The 15,910-nt window shown below is 36.4% G+C and overlaps 1 protein-coding gene across 5 annotated transcripts in view; it reads right to left on the bottom strand.

Moving 5' to 3' along the window:
- LOC127868469 (meiosis regulator and mRNA stability factor 1-like) overlaps positions 1–15,910 on the bottom strand; it is a 105,976-nt gene that overhangs the window by 20,191 nt on the left and 69,875 nt on the right. For all 5 annotated transcript variants that reach the window (XM_052410273.1, XM_052410274.1, XM_052410275.1 and 2 more), the window contains 9 exons: positions 13,269–13,443; positions 10,784–11,022; positions 8,314–8,492; positions 7,666–7,746; positions 6,741–6,888; positions 2,284–2,459; positions 1,597–1,763; positions 483–697; positions 58–196 (listed from right to left, as the gene is read on the bottom strand). In XM_052410273.1, the coding sequence (XP_052266233.1) occupies positions 58–196; positions 483–697; positions 1,597–1,763; positions 2,284–2,459; positions 6,741–6,888; positions 7,666–7,746; positions 8,314–8,492; positions 10,784–11,022; positions 13,269–13,443 (1,519 nt within the window). The remainder of the gene's footprint in view (positions 1–57; positions 197–482; positions 698–1,596; positions 1,764–2,283; positions 2,460–6,740; positions 6,889–7,665; positions 7,747–8,313; positions 8,493–10,783; positions 11,023–13,268; positions 13,444–15,910) is intronic.

Below are 15,910 nucleotides of genomic sequence, written 5' to 3'. Positions count from 1 at the left end.
TCAAACCAATTCTAGCTGCCATCTTGAATTTAAAAAACTAAGGACATGGCAACTTACAAAACTCCTCTGTGAGTGAAGACAAGCACACCTGACGACCGGGCACGTTCTTCAGCAGACGCAACAGGTCAGCAGTGAATCTCTTCGTCTGCGCCTTGTGGGTCAAAGTTAGCACCTTCCGGTCCCCGGTCCCCATCACCTGACAGACGCAGAACAGGACACCAAATAGAGGGTATGTTTTCGGACAATGTAATTTTGGACACAGTGTACTCTTTAATACTCTTGTGTTTTCAGATATAAGAATGATTTTTATTTTGCTTTTGAGTCCATTTCCTGGGTGGAACCAGTACTTGGTGTCTTAAGGGCAGATCTTAAAATGCTCCTCCTACATATCGGGTCAAAAAAGTGACCTCCAGGTCGCTAGACAGATGCAATATACATTACACAATGGCGAACTCAAAGCATAAAGTTCAAAAAGATGTTACCTGAACAACATGCGGTACAGCATCAAAGAGCTCGTTGAGTCGACTGTATCCGTAATCTGCCACTCTGCACTGGCGTCCAAAGTGCTGATGGTAGATCGGTATGAACTTGCTGAACGCCAGACGACAGTTAGGCATAGCCTTCAGAAGGTCCACCATTTCCCTCCCGAATTGAGCGAGCAGTTGATTCAGGGAGCCACTACTAGGAGAGCCAGGATCTGTAAAAAGGGAGAAACAGTTAATTTCCTGCCCAATCTTTATAAAAAGTTGGTTCAGAAAGCTGGGTGAGTAGGGCTATGAAAGATTTCCTGACCAAGCTTTGCAAAGAGCTAATTCCAGGAGACCCTATTGGGTGAGCTAGGCTCTAAAGGATGAGGTTAAAGGTTATTCCCGCCAGACTCTCTAACAAGGGACAAACAGTAAATCCTCCCAGACTGGGCGAGTAAGAATCATTCAGAGGGGTAAACAGTCAGATTTTCTTATGAAAGAATGTGTTGCTCATGTAGGCACTGTATTTCAGTATTTTTTATGAACACTGAAAACCAGAAAACATCAAACAGTGAATTTAACAGGGCAAGGTCTTGCATATTAAAACAAAGATATCAAATTTACAAGTAATTAATTATTTTAAACAGTGTAAAATTGGTTGAATTATGCCATTAATTATTTTCATTTACACTTACCATATTCAGAATTTCAACTTCAGTGAGTTGAGACATGACCTAATTTCAGCTGTTATAATATACTTTCTACCCCTGAAAAGGCTGGTGGACTAATCATAAATGTTTAAGTCAATTTGACCCTTGTTCTGTGAAAACTAAGAATAATGCATTTTGGTAAAGTGTCATCCCAGATTAGCCTGTGCAGTCGGCAAATCAGGGACGACACTTAACGTCTTATCTGCATTTTTTTTTAAAGACATCATTTAAACAAAAAAAATCTATAAGAGCGTCCCTGGTTAACATGTGCAGAATGCACAGGCTTATCTGGGATAACACTTTATGCATATGCATTGAGCGTAGCTTTCCAAGAACCAGTCTTATTTTGTTACAATATTACAGATTATTGTACAATATTGGCAAAAACGAAATTTCAACGTTTTAGTTTAAGAGCCAACCTGGGGATCCTGGAGGCCGGTTCTCTGCCCAGATGACCTTCTTGAAGCCAGTGTTGGACACTGAGATCTGCACGCCCGGGACACAGCTGAGCACATGTTCTAGTGCCACGCCGCCCTCATACACGTACACTAGCTGTGCTACCTCTGCGCTGAAGCAGGCGGGAAAACTGGAACATGAAAAAAATTGTAACAGAATTGGAACAGGAAAATATTTCCATGGTAACAAAATCATATGGAGTGATCAATTAATAAGTGTTACAAATCTGCCCACTGAATCAGGCTTTGAAACCCAGACAAGAAAAAACGTGTCATAGTTGAAGGTAAATGAAGGCTATAATATAACCATCCAAAAGACAGACAGGTTAAGGCTAAAAGGCTTTTAACCCAAAAGGCTCAGATACAAATCCTTGCCATGCTATTTTTTTATCTTTCTTGAGTTATTTACTTGTTATTATATCAGTTATTTAGTTCCAGTGTTAAAATCTATCAGTTACCCGGTACAAGCTATTAATAGCAAACTTTTAAATAATGCCAACATCTGTTAACAAGTCAATTTAAATTATTTTACATCATCTGTACAGGTATTTATAAAGAAAAATTCACTACAAATATTTGGAATTTCGTAAACAAGCCAAGCAAGCCTGTTTGGACATTGTAATGGAAAGTGCATTCAAACTATTTCCAAACCTCATCAAAGGAATGTCTCCATCGTGGGTCATGAGCAGTGAGTGGACCTGTGGTGCGAAAGTCTTCAGCTGTACCTTCACACTGGGTAGGATGCACGTGTTTATGGCCTCTGCATACATGAAGCTGCCCTCCGGACAGTGGTACTTGCAGACCACATGCTCAGTGATCTCTTGGACCTTCATGTATAAATTAACCCATTTATGCCTGGTGGACTCTCCCATCCTTCTAAATTGGATCAATTTATGTCAAAAATTAGGGATGTCTAGTATATTTATTTCTATATTCATACAGAAATTCCTTTAAGCAAACAGCGCAGACCCTGATGAGAAGCCGCATCATGCAGCGTCTCATCTGGGTCTACGCTGTTTGCCAAGGCATCTTTTCTAGATGCTAGGCATAAATGGGTTAACATGAAAATACCTTCGGAACGAGTTTTGACTGCAATTTTAGAATGTGGTTTCTTATCAGGTTAATATGTTAAATTATCTGCATTTAGGCATTAAGAAATGTTCATAGGGAACACATTGATGGCTTCTGTGTATAGGAAACGGCCAAAAGTTCTTGGATTGCAGAAGACATAATAAGTTGGACATAAGACAATATAGAATTTAACAAGAATCACATTTCTTGCATACTTGGACATAAGACAACATACTGAAGATAGAATTTAACAAGAATCAGTGTTTGATAAATATTTATGCACCTTGTGGTTTAACCGTTTCCCACTCAGAAGCAACGTGAAATTGGTAATGTGCAAACAGCCTAAAACCAGAATAGCCTGCAAGTAACTCACAGTCTGTTCAGGTTATCATCAGTATCTAAGAGTTGGCAATGAAGGCTTTAAAAAATAAATGTAATAAGAAAGGTCTTTCATTAAATTTAACATTTTAATCGACTAAAAAGCCTCAAAATACGTATATCAATCCTAACTATGTCAAGATCACAGTTTTAGATTGAATGATATGGTTGAATAGGGAATGGTCACAACCAACTACACTACGTCTAGCGCGATTTCTGCCATCCACCACTCATCAACGTGATTCAACCCAAAGTGGACAATTACTATCTCACCGCGATACACCATTGAACACGATAATTTTGCTGTGGCGAATGGCGGTGTCAGTCTCGGCGTTATCGGGAAATTGATCTCACGATGGACCACTGGGATCGCGGTGGACCACCACGGTCTTGGTGGTTCGCGGTGAAATACATGTGCATCAACAACATGATACAAATGTACGGTCTGCAATATTGAAATGTACATGTTCATTCACATTGCAGATCGTATAATGTTGTTTTTTAAAACTTTGTATGTACATGTATTACATGCACTTCATAATAAAATCACCGAATGTTCATCTCTTTTCTCTCGTGTTTGCCCTCTTTACAGAATCATTGACATGTCTTACATCGAGCGTGAGTATAGTTTGCGTTTCATGCTTCAGGTTTTGTTGCAATTGTTCTGCATGAAGTTTCCCTTGTTGTTCTTAATTAAAGAATTTTTTTTGTTAACCTTTCGAAAACCCTTGCTAGTTTGTGTAAATATATAGCTCGCCAATAATTACATACATACATATTACATGTACATGTAATTTGATATCAGACTATTTTTGTGATTTCCTGTTTCTTTTGTTACATGTATTGGATCGCATAAATGTACATGTACAAATTCGAGACATCCGAAGTAAGTATTAAATTCCGCGATATTTTAATATCATAGTCATGCGAAAAGATCAGTTGTCATGTTGGTGAGTGACTATTTGTATACCTGTTCTTTGTTCAATAACAAGTTCATTTTGAAACATACACTGTATGTAAAATAACGTAAAAAAAGAAATCGTTATATTATGGTAAATATTGATTTACTTGTTGTGTTACAATAATGTTGTGCATTGAGCAAATACAATGTATATCAAATTTATAAAGTATCAATAAAAAGTGTTGTTAAGAAATCGCTGTGAATTAAACGAGTCATTATTCCACATTTAGCTTTTTTAAAACTGTTTTACTCTTATATTTCAGATACAACCAAGAATATGGTTTTCGGAAAATAATGATCATAGTAACAACACTGACGAGTTTTTTGTTATTAATATTATAAACATGCATTTAAATACTGATTATGTTATAAATATGATTTTGTTATACATGTATATGAATGTCTATTTATTGTACATGTGCTGTATTACAATACAAATAAAACGCTTGTTTTCTTACGAAATAATGATGGAGAATGTGATGTCTACATCCATTTACTATATCGAATGAAATGGAGAATTTGATGTCTACATGAATTTACTCAATTGAATAAAATGGAGAATTTGTTGTTTACATCCATTTACACATAACAGAACAGATGGTATTTGAACGCATCTTCTCACTTCTGTCGGAAATTTTAACAAAAACAAACAATTCTTTCAATAAACTATAAGTAAATCTTCACGCAGAAACTGTAGAAACAAAACATAAAGTACATCATGCTCGATGTACGACATGTCAAATGATTCTGGAACGAGGGTAAACAATAGAAAATAATGATGATTGTTAACAATCAAGTTACAATGTATACAAATGTACATACAATTGTAACAAAACATTCTAGAACTTTGCAAAAATTATACGGTCTGCAATATTGAAATATACATGTTCATTCACATTTACCTGTATTTCACCGCGAACCACCGAGGCCGCGGTGGTCCACCGTGAGATCAATTTCCCGTATCGCCCGTGGTGTTCAGCCACTGTCGACGCGATCTATCATCATGGAAACACCTTCAGATCATGTTGATTTTTCACGCTCACAAAACATTGTCCACGGTGGGTGTGCGGTGTATGGCAGAAATCGCGCTTGACGTAGTGTACGATGCATGGTCAATGTCAGTTCAGTACCAAGTTTTGTTTGTGCGCGACTTAATGGTACTTAACCAAGTAGTCCAAATTAGGTTTATGTAAAAGTGAGGTAAGGCTAAGCAACAATGGAGTAAGTATCAAAGAGTTTCTAGCAAGGTGTTCGAGCTACACTTATAGTAAAATATATTTAATCTTTCACGGACGGATATAAGAACAATCCCTATCATCATTTGTTCAGTATTGAGGCGTAAAAAGTGTACAAACATTAAAGATGTGTTTTGCACTTCAAAAGTAAAAGAAGTATATGAGCCTTATTCTGAAAAAATCTGGGCTAAATGCATATGTGTAAAGTATCTTCCCTAAATGCATATGTGTAAAGTATCTTCCCTAAATGCATATGTGTAGAGTATCTTCCCTAAATGCATATGTGTAAAGTATCTTCCCTAAATTCATATGTGTAGAGTATCTTCCCTAAATTCATATGTGTAAAGTATCTTCCCTAAATTCATATGTGTAGAGTATCTTCCCTAAATGCATATGTGTAAAGTATCTTCCCTAAATGCATATGTGTAAAGTATCTTCCCTAAATTCATATGTGTAAAGTATCTTCCCTAAATTCATATGTGTAGAGTATCTTCCCTAAATGCATATGTGTAAAGTATCTTCCCTAAATTCATATGTGTAAAGTATCTTCCCTAAATGCATATGTGTAAAGTATCTTCCCTAAATGCATATGTGTAAAGTATCTTCCCTAAATGCATATGTGTAAAGTATCTTCCCTAAACTCATATGTGTAAAGTATCTTCCCTAAATGCATATGTGTAAAGTATCTTCCCTAAATGCATATGTGTAAAGTATCTTCCCTAAATGCATATGTGTAGAGTATCTTCCCTAAATGCATATGTGTAAAGTATCTTCCCTAAATTCATATGTGTAGAGTATCTTCCCTAAATTCATATGTGTAAAGTATCTTCCCTAAATTCATATGTGTAGAGTATCTTCCCTAAATGCATATGTGTAAAGTATCTTCCCTAAATGCATATGTGTAAAGTATCTTCCCTAAATTCATATGTGTAAAGTATCTTCCCTAAATTCATATGTGTAGAGTATCTTCCCTAAATGCATATGTGTAAAGTATCTTCCCTAAATTCATATGTGTAAAGTATCTTCCCTAAATGCATATGTGTAAAGTATCTTCCCTAAATGCATATGTGTAAAGTATCTTCCCTAAATGCATATGTGTAAAGTATCTTCCCTAAATTCATATGTGTAAAGTATCTTCCCTAAATGCATATGTGTAAAGTATCTTCCCTAAATGCATATGTGTAAAGTATCTTCCCTAAATGCATATGTGTAAAGTATCTTCCCAAATAAGCCTGGTTAGTCCAGGCTAATCAGGGACAAACATTTTAAACTATACTAAAAAATTATTTAAAAGAGACTTCCTTTAGAAAAATTACATAAAAGCAAAAAGTAATGTCCCTAATCTAATTTAACACCTAACCCAATGCATTAAGCCCAGTTTCCCCAGTAAGTGGCTTATATACTTAAAAATGGCATCCAGATATATGAATAAGGCTTTTCTCAGCACACACATACACACACACCTCCGAATTCTCTGAAGTTTTCTCGGTAGGTGAGGCCTTTTTCAGCCCCGGGGCAAGGTGGATCATGCGCCCGGCCCCACCCTTCTCATTAATCTCAATTGTGTCCTTCATCTTGTAGAGTTCTGACACGCTTACTGAGCGATTAAACCTGCAGCATATAAGAAATCAAGAGATAAAAATTCTGCTAACCGAGCTATTTAACCTGCAGATCATAAGTAACCATTATTTAAATATGCCATGAAAAGTCTTCCAACTAAGTGATAAAACCTGTAGTGTGTAATTAATCACTAATAAATTATGCTATTAAATACTACTCACAGAGCAATTAATCGGAATAATGTAATTAAACAGGCTACAAAAGTTATTTACAACTAAGCCTTCAAACCTGCAGAATTGTATTATGAAATACTGCTAAAAAAGCCATGTAACTTGCAAAACATCATAAATCGCTATTTAAACATGCTACTGAGTGATTAAATATGAGTAAATAAAATATTCTTAACCATAAAAATTCTTCAAACTCCGCAATTAAACCTGCATAATAAAATTGATAAGTCTATGAAAATAATGCTACTAGATAATTTGAACATTCAGAATCATATTCATGTATCAATCAGGCCATAAAAATACTGTCAAAAGAGCCATAAAATGTGCATTTCAAGTAGTTAAGAAATTAACAATAACCTCCACCAGTCCTTTCATAAAAAGTTTGGAACATGCTTTAATACATCAACGATAAAATTTCTCGATGAATTGATTCATTCTGCAAAACGTTTAAAGGAAAATAATCAAGCCAGATATAAATATCCATGAAGATTTTAATTTATCATTCCACAAATCATTGCTTAGCTGTCCGAGTATAAATTTGTCCTCTCATGCCATCATGCCATTATGAGTGCAGTGGTTACCATCATACATTCATTACCTCTTACTGAAGAGCTCGATAAATTTGAATAATGGCAGCACATTATCCTTGGCCTCTGATAACAAGGCGATAGCCTCTGACCTGAAAATAAATACATGAGATTCAAATTTCACTCATTATATGACCCGCATCATGCAAAAATGGGTCTAATGCCATATGCAGCTAGCGTAGCTCAAGATCAGCCTGCACATCTAAACAGACTCGTAAGGAACTTTTTTGTCTGTTATAAAGTCATGCCCAGTTTTGTAATCTCATAAGAGTTGAGAGTAGCTCCTGACCGGAGTGTACAAAACCGAAAGTTGGCAGAATATGGCATTAGACCCACTTTGGCTTGATGTCAACCAAATTACGACATATAAAACAAAACAAATCAGGTTTACTTCATACTTTTTTATATACATTAATGTGTTCAATGTATATTGTCATGTACATTGATTCTAATTCAAAGAAATAAATACCTTAAAAAGATACATAAGATATTAAAAGGTTAATAATTATGACACAAGAGATGTCTGCTGTTACCTACAAAAATATTGATTTAAGTGAAAATAAAATATCAGCATCATTTAACATTTACAATTTCTCATTAGGGGCTTAAAATATAATGTATATGTTAACATTGCACAAGATAATAAATTTGCACAATACCGAATGGTTGAAGCCGTGTTAGTGGTTTCATCGGTTCTAAGAGTGACATGTATCCTCTTGTAGCCAATTTTCTTGCGATGGAACTGTGAAATTGCAAAGCGTGCCTCATCAATACTTCCTACTTTTACCACTCCTAGTGACGTGTTGTCTGGTTGAAGGAACACGTCTATGAACAGAATCTAAAATACGGAAAGTATACCTCTTTATTGAAATGATCTTTTGTGTGAAAAAAGAAGAATGAAACTATCATAATGTACATACTTGGACATAAAAGGATATTTCAAACAAATGTTTTTGGGTTTTTAACATTAGTGGGTATATTGTCCACATACAATGCAACTTGCCTTAACTTCATTCTACTATGAAGTAAATCATCTTTATATTACTCAGAAACAAGGGACAAAATTGTCACAAAACCAGGTTTTCATTGTGAAAAAAAAATCTGATAAAGGGAGAAAACTCAAACTGAACTTTTGAAATGAACAAACAAAATTAACCCCCTTTGTAAGTTTGTTTTTAAAAAAAATATATTTTTAGTTGTGGCGACCTTGACATTGGAGATATTGACGTGATTCTTTCGTGCGACACACCGTCCAATGATGGTGAACAAATGTGCCAAATGATTTTAAAATCTGACAATGAACGACATAGTTATGGCCCGGACAAGCTTGTTCCGCCCGCCCGCCAGCCAGCCAGCCAGCCAGCCCGCCCGCATTCGCCAATCTAATAACCAGTTTTTTCCTTCGGAAAACCTGGTTAATAATATCAAATTTATCATTTTGTAGTGATCAATCAACAATGATTTGAATTTCAAGTGTGTAGGAGGGTGTTATCCCATGTTGTTTACAGTAAGAATATCAATACAATCTATGACATGAAAATCTAACAACAGCTGTCCAGAGACAGTGGGCTTATCTATTCTTCAGCTTATATAGTAAAATGTACATTTTCTGTCAGTCACCTATTAGTATTGACCACAAAGACATTTTTGAAGTTGAAAATCTGTTATAGTTATGCAAAATATGTAAACTAAAAGACGATCATTCATTAATTACAACAAGGAACATGTCAATTTCAAGAAATTAGAAATTCACTTTTTTAACCAATACATTTTGTAAAATTTAATTAGAAATCTTGTCATGTCTGAAAAAACAAGAGATGTCAGAGGACAGCGCGCTCGACTATTCGAGTGCTTGACAGTATAACGTAAGCCATCATGGAGAGGGGGGTATAATGTGGTTGGGTGGTCATTAAATAGATGATCTTTCAAAAAAAAGAAAAAAGGAAAAATATTTTTTTTTATTTTTTTATAATTTTTTTTTTTTGAGGGGGGATTCTGGGGTGGGGCGTGGGGGATAGTTTGGGTGGAGTCCATTGTGGTATGTCAGGTAAGTGTTGTTTTGTCAAAGTATGAATCAAATCTGATCTTAAATAAAGACGTTATGGCAATTTAAGCAAAATTTATTAATTTGACCTTGAGAGTCAAGGTCATTCAAAGGTCAAATTCAACTTGCCAGGTACAGTTACATCATGATAGTATGAAAGTATTTGAAGTTTGAAAGCAATAGCCTTTATACTTAAGAAGAAAAGCGGATCTAAACACAAAATTTAACCAAATATTCAAAGTAACAAAGACAAAAAAGGACCATAATTCCTACAAAATGCTTGATACAGTTGTCTGCTCTTGTTTATAGGTTGGGGTCATGTTGGTTAATTAGTATGCAAAATATAAAAGCAATATGTCAAGGGACATAGAAAATATTTGAGGTGGTACGCAAACTTTTACATAGAAAATCTAAGTGATAAAAGGGCCATAATGATTTCAAAATGCTTGATACAGTTGTCTGCTCTTGTTTATAGGTTGGGGTCATGTTTGTAAAGAAGTATGCAAAATATAAAAGCAATAGGTCAAGGGACATTGAAAATATTTAAGGTGGTACGCAAACTTTAACATAACTTATCAATAATATGCATATTCTAAGTGGAAAAAGGGCCATAATTTTTACAAAATGCTTGATACAGTTGTCTGCTCTTGTTTATAGGTTGGGGTCATGTTGGTTAAGAAGTATGCAAAATATGAAAGCAATATGTCAAGGGACATAGGAAATATTTGGGGTGGTACACAAACTTTAACATTTGCACGCTAACGCTGACGCCGGGGATGAGTAGGATAGCTCCACTATATATATTTCATATATAAAAGTCGAGCTAAAAACACCACAACCACTATGTCAGAGAACATGGGCAGTACAGTTTTAAGAACTGGTTTCCCAACAATTCAACATTTATAACTACAATGTATGATGTTTTGCCTCGATACCTCAAATTGTAGTCAAGGTATGCCATGGCAAACTGGGTACGCCTTATGTGTAATGTTCCGCTGATATTTGCTTTCCTTCTTGTTACAAACCCCAACCCCATATCACCATACCCCCCCCCCCCACACACACACACACTCACACACATTTACCTTAATGTGAGAATGGAAGTTTGTGGTGAGAATATGTTTCCATTCTCGTGGGCTGATGTTGTAATCTAAGTTACTGATGAGCAAGTCTACAGCGCCTGGATACTCTTCAGAGTTGAAGTCACATGGCGACATGGAGCTACACTGGGAACTCTCGCTGGGCGAGGCGGATCTGATTGGTTGAAATCCTCTGTAAGGCGGCACCTGCGTCTGTGACTGGCAGTTGTTGGTGTAGTTGTCATCTGCGGAACAAACAATTGTTGCAGGGGAAGAAGGAACCAGAACAGTTTGCTATGGTCCATTCTTAGTAAAAGGAAATAAAACAAGAGGCCCATGAGGGCCTGAATCGCTCTACTGCTATAAACACTGTGCAAGTTTGGAAAGAATAAGATGGAAACTGTGTACTTAATCGCCAACAAGGAGAATTTTCTCAAATTCAATGGGAGATTGTGTACTTATTTCTCCGATACTGCTCATATTCAATAGGGTTCAAGTCCTGATTGATATAAAGATACTGTGCAAATTTGGAAATAATTGGATGAAAACTGTGAAATTAATTGTGTAAACAAGCAGGATTTCAAAATATTCTCATATTCAAGGGGAAGTAATTCTGGACTTATTGCTTCGATATTGCTCTTTTTAAACAAGGGCTGTTTGTAAAACGTGCATGCCCCCCATATGGGCTGTCAGTTGTAGTGGCAGCTCTTGTGTGAATACGTTTTTTGTCACTGTGACCTTGACCTTTGACCTGAAAATCCATAGAGGTCATCTGCCAGTCATGATCAATGTACCTATGCAGTTTCATGATCCTAGGCCTTATTATTCTGAAGTTATAATCAGGAAACCATTTTACTGTTATGAGTCACTGTGACTTTGACCTTTGACATAGTGACCTGAAAATTAATAGGGGTCATCTGCCAGTCATGATCAATGTACCTATGAAGTTTCATGATCCTAGGCGTAAGCATTCTTGAGTTATCATCCGGAAACCATTTTACTATTTCAAGTCACTGTGACCTTGACCTTTGACCTAGTGACCTGAAAATCTATAGGGGTCATCTGCCAGTCATTATCAATGTACCTATTAAGTTTCATGATCCTAGGCGCAAGCATTCTTGAGTTATCATCCTGAAACCATTTTACTGTTTCGAGTCACTGTGACCTTGACCTTTGACCTAGTGACCTGAAAATCAATAGGGGTCATCTGCCAGTCATGATCAATGTACCTATGAAGTTTCATGATCCTTGGCGTAAGTGTTCTTGAGTTATCATCCAGAAACCATTTTACTGTTTCGAGTCACTGTGACCTTGACCTTTGACCTAGTGACCTGAAAATCAATAGGGGACATTTGCTAGTCATGATCAATGTACCTTTAAAGTTTCATGATCCTAGGCGTAAGCATTCTTGAGTTATCATCCGGAAACCATTTTACTATTTCGAGTCACTGTGACCATGACCTTTGACCTAGTGACCTGAAAATCAATAGGGGTCATCTGCCAGTCATGATCAATGTACCTATGACGTTTCATGATCCTAGGCCTTAGCGTTCTACAGTTATCATCCAGAAACCATCTGGTGGATTGACGGACCGACTGACATTTGCAAACCCTTTGAAGGGGGTCATAAAAAGGGTTTGAGTCCTCATTGATACAAAGACACTTTGCAAGTTTGCCAAGAATTGGATGAAAATTATGGACTTTATCACATAAAAAAAATGAATTTTCATTTTTTTTCTCTAATTCAAGGGGAGATAATTCTGGACTTATAACTCCGATATTGCTCATTTTTGATAGGGTTTGACTCATCATTCAGATAAAGACACTGTGCAATTTGGAAAATAATTGGATGAAAACTGTGGACTTTATTGCGTAAACAAGCCTTATTTCACAATTTTCTCAAATTCAAGGGGAGATAATTCTGGACTTTTTCTCTGATGTAACCCATTTTTAATAGGGTTCGAGTCCTCATTAATATAAAGACACTGAACAAGTTTGAAAAAAAACGGATAAAAACTTTCCGAGAAAAAGTCGAACGTAGCACGCTCATCGAAAAACCACGCCTTCGGCCAGTAGAGCTAAAAGATTGAAGTCTTGAAAAAAATGTTTTGAAAGTGTATACTGCTAACTTCTAAAATCAAGGGCAATATTTCTACAAAATCATGCCCTGCTGGGACAAATTTAAGTTACTAAGCAGAAACATTATTAATTTGCAACACATAAAAAAGACAATGGCTTTAACAAGTGTCATATTCACTTAAATTAATGCAAATTTATAAGTATTTATTTTGTCCTATTTCCAGACTTAAATGTCTCAACATGCCAAAGGAATCCTACACAATGCAGCTAAAAAAATTGTATTGATGAAGGCTATGGCCGAAACATGTTTAGTACTTAAGACATTTAAATAAACAAAAGTGACGTGTTTGTACGATTTATTTTATTTTATTATTTACACAATGCAGCTGAAATACATAAACTTCAAACTCACAATATCCATTCTGTGTGGGGTACGCAGTCTGCTGCCACTGGCTCTGGCTGTTGTCATAGTAACCACCGGCAGGTGGTTGCTGGTAGCGTGAGTAGTGTGTGTAGAACTGTGTTGAGCTGCTGCCACCTATAGGTGTTTGCTCCTCCTGATAGAGTTGTTGTTGTAGCATCAACAACTGAAAATGTTGTGCAAAATTTGAATGCCTTGATAAATTTTCACCTTTGGATATGATTTTACGGAAATTCATAGAATACTGGACATAATGGCAAGATATGATAAACATTCCTTAGGATGTCATTGACCTAGGGGTAAAATTTTATGGTAATAAAAGTCTTAAAAATAAACAAGAGCACCGCATAACAGGTGCCGCCCTCAGCTGCAGATGCAGTTTTTAACAAGAGCACCGCCTTGCGGGTGCAGACCGCTCATCTATTTTTCTTTTTAAAGGTGTAAGGACCTATCTCAATTTCAATCACAAAGGATGGAGGGGTGGAGTGGAGAGGGGTGTATAGTGTTGGGGTGTGGTCATTTATTACATTATCTTCCAAAAATGCAAAAAAAAATGCAAAAAAATATTATTTTTGGGGGGGGGGGATTCTTGGGTGGGATGGTTGGACGGTATTTCAAAAATAAAATAATAAAAATAATTATTTGTGTTTTTTAACCATGTATGAAAAAACAAGTGATGTGTTTGTCAGAAACACAATGCCCCCTATTGCGACGCTTTGAAATTCTTCTTCTTTTTTTTTACCTTTGACCTTGACGGATGACCTTGACCTTGAACTTCCACCAGTCAAAATATGCAGCTTTATGAGGCTGCTTTGAAATATTTCTTTGACCTTTGACCTTGAAGGATGACCTTGACCTTGAAGGATGACCTTGAACTTCCACCACTCAAAATGTGCAGCTTCTTGATAACGCCGCTTTGATTTTTTTTTTTTTTACCTTTGACCTTTCAGGATGACCTTGACCTTGACCTTGAAGAATGACCTTGAACTTCCACCACTCAAAATGTGCAGCTTCATGAGAACGCCGCTTTGAATATGTATTTTTTTTTACCTTTGACCTTGAAGGATGACCTTGACCTTAAAGGATGACCTTAACCTTGAACTTCCACCACTCAAAATGTGCAGCTTTGTGAGAACGCCCCTTTGAATATTTTACTCTTTTTTTTTTGACCTTGAAGGATGACCTTGACCTTGAACTTCCACCACTCAAAATGTGCAGCTTAATGATAACGCCGCATTGATTTTATTTTTATTTAGTTTGACCTTTGACCTTGAAGGATGACCATGACCTTGAAGGATGACCTTGACCTTGAACCTACACCACTCAAAATGTGCAGCTTCATGATAACGCCACTTTGATTTTGTTTTTGACCTTTGACCTTGAAGGATGACCTTGACCTTATAGAATGACCTTGACCTTGAACTTCCACCACTCTAATTGTGCAGCTTCATGATAATGCCGCTTTGAAATTTTTTATTAGTTTTTTGTCCTTTGACCTTGAAGGATGACCTTGACCTTGAAGGATGACCTTGAACTTCCACCACTCATAATGTGCAGCTTCATGAGAACGCCGCTTTGATTGAATTATATATTTTTTTGACCTTGAAGGATGACCTTAAAGGATGACCTTGACCTTGAACTTCCACCAATCAAAATGTGCAGCCTCATGAGATACACATGCATGCCAAATATCAAGTTGCTATCTTCAATATTAAAAAAGTTATGGACAATGTTAAAGTTTTCGGACGGACAGACGCCATATATTTGACATTTGACCTTGAAGGATGACCTTGACCTTTCACCACTCAAAATGTGCAGCTCCAGATACACATGCATGCCAAATATCAAGTTGCTATCTTCAAAAGTGAAAACGTTATGGCCAATGTTAAAGTTCTTTTCGGACTGACAGACAGACTGACTGACATACTGACGGACAGTTCAACTGCTATATGCCACCCTACCGGGGGCAAAAAAATATTTTTTGGGGGTGGGGGTGGGTATAATATAATATATAATAATTTGACCTTGAGAGTCAAGGTCATTCAAAGGTCAAGGTAAAATTCAACTTGCCAGGTACAGAACCCTCATGATAGCATGAAAGTATTTAAAGTTTAAAAGCAATAGCCTTGATACTTTAGAAGTAAAGTGAAACTTAACACAAAATGTAACCATATATTCAAAGTCACTAAGTCAAAAAAGGGCCATTATTCGGTAAAAATGACAACCATAGTTATGCAACTTGTCCTTTACTGTCCCCTTATGATAGTTTGCGAGTGTTCCAAGTATGAAAGCAATATCTATGATACTTTAGGGGTAAAGTGGACCAAAACACAAAAACTTAACCAAATTTTCAAGTATAAAGGGCCCATAATTCTGTTAAAATGCCAGTCAGTTACATAACTTTGCCTGCACAGTCCCCTTACGATAGTAAGTGTTGCAAGTATGAAAGCAATGGCTTTGATACTTTAGGAAAAAGTGGACCTCAACACAAAACTTAACCAAATTTTCAATTTTCTAAGTATAAAAAGGGCACATTATTCCGTCAAAATGCCAGTTAGAGTTACATAACTTTGCCTGCACAGTCACCCTACAATAGTTAGTAAGTGTTGCAAGTATGAAAGCAATGGCTTTGA

This window comes from Dreissena polymorpha, chromosome 2 (genome assembly GCF_020536995.1).
Source record: "Dreissena polymorpha isolate Duluth1 chromosome 2, UMN_Dpol_1.0, whole genome shotgun sequence".
Taxonomy (NCBI): domain Eukaryota; kingdom Metazoa; phylum Mollusca; class Bivalvia; order Myida; family Dreissenidae; genus Dreissena; species Dreissena polymorpha.
Note: the sequence above shows the minus strand (reverse complement) of the source record. Positions and strands in the feature narration are given on the sequence as shown.